Source organism: Myzus persicae, unplaced genomic scaffold (genome assembly GCF_001856785.1).
Source record: "Myzus persicae strain clone G006 unplaced genomic scaffold, MPER_G0061.0, whole genome shotgun sequence".
Classification (NCBI taxonomy): domain Eukaryota; kingdom Metazoa; phylum Arthropoda; class Insecta; order Hemiptera; family Aphididae; genus Myzus; species Myzus persicae.
The window spans coordinates 4143-7898 of NW_019101420.1; the positions used below are offsets into that span (position 1 = coordinate 4143).

Sequence of the window (3756 nt, forward strand, 5' to 3'; positions counted from 1 at the left end):
TAATATTGATGATCCGCCTGCGACTGAAGCAGAACTTTCGCCATCTTCATCGTCAGCTACATTAATTAATGATGGCGCAGGATGTTCACGGGTATAATAATTATTATTTATATTAATTATAATTAATATAATTTCAATAATGATAATAGTTAACTTTAAAAATCTAAATTACACCTAACAATAAATTATACGTTTGTTATAATTATATTTAACATTTTTTTCTACTAAGGATTTTCATAAAAGTGACTCGTCAATAAGGGAATCTACATTTATTGCCTTCGATCAATCGAATCCTACTAAAAAACAGCAAACTTTGCCGAATATGATGTACAACATTTCTTCATTTTCAGGTAATTAGTATTCATATAACTTTATTTTTCTACCTATTTAAATATATTTTTATATTTTAACGAATAATAATAATATATTTATAATACCTAGTAGGTATATATTATATTACATAGATATAACACAACTTAAAAAAGTTTGATATATAAAATATCTAAAATAAAGACTTTTTCTACGCGTTTTTACGATAAAATATTTGAAAATAATATATAGGTGTGTATAATAATTATATAATATTATTAATTTAGCCGATGGTTCGAATACTGTAAAAATTACCGATGCAGTGGTATACTATTTTTTTAAAGAAAATGTCCCGTTTGCTACAATTGAAAGTCCTGGTTTCCGAAATTATATATGTCCACTTTATAAAATTCCCAGTCGTGACACAGTTAAAAGAAGAGTAGACGAAACATTTAGCGTATTAGCAGCTGAATTTCGAAACAAGCTTATCCAAGTTAAAAATGTATCACTGACAACTGATGTTTGGACTGAAACCATGCAAATGCGAAGTTATATTGGAATAACTGTTCATTTTTTTAACGGAACTAATATTAAATCTGGTAAAATTTCATAATATTTCTGGTGATAAACGTATATATTTCTTTATTTATTCGGAATAATAAGGTATTAATGTTATTTTAGGAGTCATTGGAGTAACAGAACTAGATGAAAGTCATACTTCCAAATATTTAGGTGAAGTTTTTGTTAATACAGTATCAGAATGGGGCATTGAAAATAATAATGTAGTGGCTGTAACAACAGATAGTGGGGCTAACATAAAAAAAGCAGTAGTTGACGAATTTGGAGAAAAACGACATTTAGCATGTTTAGCACATACTATTAATTTAATTGTGGAAAAAGGTATTAGTAAGACCCAAGAAGAAGATGCCACAACTAGAGTTAAAAGTGGAGGAGTTCCCCAATTACTGCATAAAGTTAGATGTATTGTTAAATACTTTAAAAAAAGTACCAAGGCGTGTGATGAATTAAGAAGTGTTCAAAAGTCAGAAGGTAACAAATACAATTATTAATAATTTTATGACAAAATAATAATTTCTTTTTTATTGTTTAATTTACAGGAGTGTCCGAAGGGAAATGCAGAAAATTAATGGTGTTCGGACAAAATCCCGCCTGACGAAATGCCGCCACCAAAATCACGTCTGGACAAAATCCCGCCCGAACGAAATCCCGCCGGGTAAAATCCCGCAAAAAAACATATTGTACGTAAATTCATTATAACGTAATTCGTTAAACTGTTTCAAAAGTTGTCTACTGCTGATCTGTATTGGTTATTGTTGTTATTTATAAAAGTATATCATAATATATATGCGGAACTGGTAATGCGTTATCGCTTATCGCTTGAACGATAACGCCGTGTCCTACGTGAGTCCGGCGAGTGCGGCAAACGCATTGCGGTGCGTGCGATGCGGCGACCAAAATAAACAAACCTGTGGTAACATGTCCGCGTTTCCAATGTACCGCCGCAGTCGCCGCATATGCGTGCGATCGAATTCGTTCGTACGCACCGGACAATTTGAAAAACAAATCATTTTGTTTTTGTCGCCGCACAAAGCTGCGTTCAGTGCGTTAATGATATAATATTATTACTTAATTATTACCTACAATGGAAACTAACGAACTTTTGATATCTGAAGTGCAAAAAAGAAGTGTATTATGGAACAAGTTTGACAAAAAGTACAAAGATAGACTTGTTTGTGATAAGGAGTGGACGATATTGGCCAAAAAAATGAATTTGGATAGTGAGTGTAAAAAAATAATAAATATATTGTAAAATATGAATTATTGTTTTTAATTATTATTATAACAATTAATGACCTATTATTAAAAACTGAAATATAACTACCAAATATAGATAAGAAAATTTTTTAATTGATTCATAATATAAGAATATTAAGTACAATTTAAAAAAAATAGTAGGTATCGGACATCGGTTATTACTTAATATTAATTATTAACATTTGTATTACTAATATACTTTTTGTCTATAAAGTGTCTATATGATACATATAAATATATTATAAAGTAAGATTGAAAATAGATTTAATAAAAAATGTTTAAAAATGGTATTCATAGATTGCTTCTTAAATTCTATTTTCCATAAAAAAATTTACGAAGTTGCTCCTGATTGCAATAGCTGTACGTGTAGCACGATTATTAGATCTGCCACCACTATTTAGTCTCATCATCTGGTGGTCATATGACATATCAATATCGTTTGAATTTGTACTGTGTTGTGTTGAAGTCATATTTTTTTTTTCCAAATCGATAATTGTGTTATGTAAAATACAAATTGCCTTGACAATGTGGTCTGCGTTTTCCACTTTAGTTTCAATAGATTTCAAAATAATTCTAAACTTTGATGAAAGAATACCAAATGCACACTCAACTGTCATTCTAGCCCTGCTAAGTCTATAGTTATAGTAAGATTTTGCATTATCTTGTGTCTGTTTTCGTGGAAATGGTCTCATCAAATAATTTCGTAGGGGAAAAGCTTCATCACCAATGAAAACGAATGGGGCTAACACGTTTGAATTTGGCAATTTGGTTTCTTCTGGTAGTTTAAGAGAACCATTATCAATCCGCTGATAAAATGTTGAATTGGACATAACACTACCATCACTGTCCTTGCCATACGCTCCAACATCAATCATTACAAATTTGTAGTTCGCGTCAACAACTGCCATCAAAACAATCGAAAAAAATTGTTTATAGTTGTAGTACATGCTTCCAGACTTTTTGGGACATCTCAATCTAATATGTTTTCCATCAATACTACCTACGCAATTTGGAAAATTCCACTTATCATAAAATTCTAAAGCTATCTTTTTAAATTTATCAACAGTTGGAGTTGGCATATGTTTGCATTTCAATGTATTCCAAATAGCTTTACAAATTTCCACGACAATATTTGAAACTGCTGTTTTGGATATTCTGAACGAAAAGGCAATTTGTCTGAACGCCAGTCCTGTCGCTAAAAACCTATTAAAAAACATAAACGTGAGCGCCAATATAAATATTTGGTAAGAGTTTCAAGTTTCTACGACTTTCTATACGTTTCTATACTTTTTAAATAATAACAAATATCTAAAACCATTTTTGGATAAATATCTTACGCAAATTAATTGTAAAAATTTAAATTTCAGATGTTCATAAAATTTTTTTCTAAAATTACGCTCTAGTTTTTTTTACAGTTACTTGAAATATAATATATATAACGTTATGTAGAAGTTTTAAACCTTAGGTAGTTAGGTATATAAAGAAAAAATTTTATGAATTTTTAAGAACAAAATTACTTGCAAATGTTTACGATTTTGACACATTTCGTAAAAATTTGAACTTCAAGCGCCTATAAAAAAAATTGTGACTTACGATTTTTGATTTTTTTTT

At 29.7% G+C, this 3756-nt stretch overlaps 2 protein-coding genes across 2 annotated transcripts; one reads left to right on the forward strand and one right to left on the reverse strand.

Annotated features, from left to right (window-relative positions):
* The first annotated feature begins 325 nt into the window (after positions 1-325).
* Positions 326-1483, forward strand: LOC111029029. Its single transcript, XM_022307848.1, has 4 exons — positions 326-350; positions 654-857; positions 991-1359; positions 1428-1483. Exons 1-4 carry the CDS (start codon positions 326-328, stop codon positions 1481-1483), a joined length of 654 nt encoding a protein of 217 aa, XP_022163540.1.
* Positions 1484-2450: 967 nt separating this feature from the next.
* LOC111029030 (protein ALP1-like) lies at positions 2451-3463 on the reverse strand. Its single transcript, XM_022307849.1, has 2 exons — positions 3423-3463; positions 2451-3348 (listed from the first exon to the last, which is right to left on the reverse strand). Exons 1-2 carry the CDS (start codon positions 3461-3463, stop codon positions 2451-2453), a joined length of 939 nt encoding a protein of 312 aa, XP_022163541.1.
* Between the last annotated feature and the right edge of the window lie 293 nt (positions 3464-3756).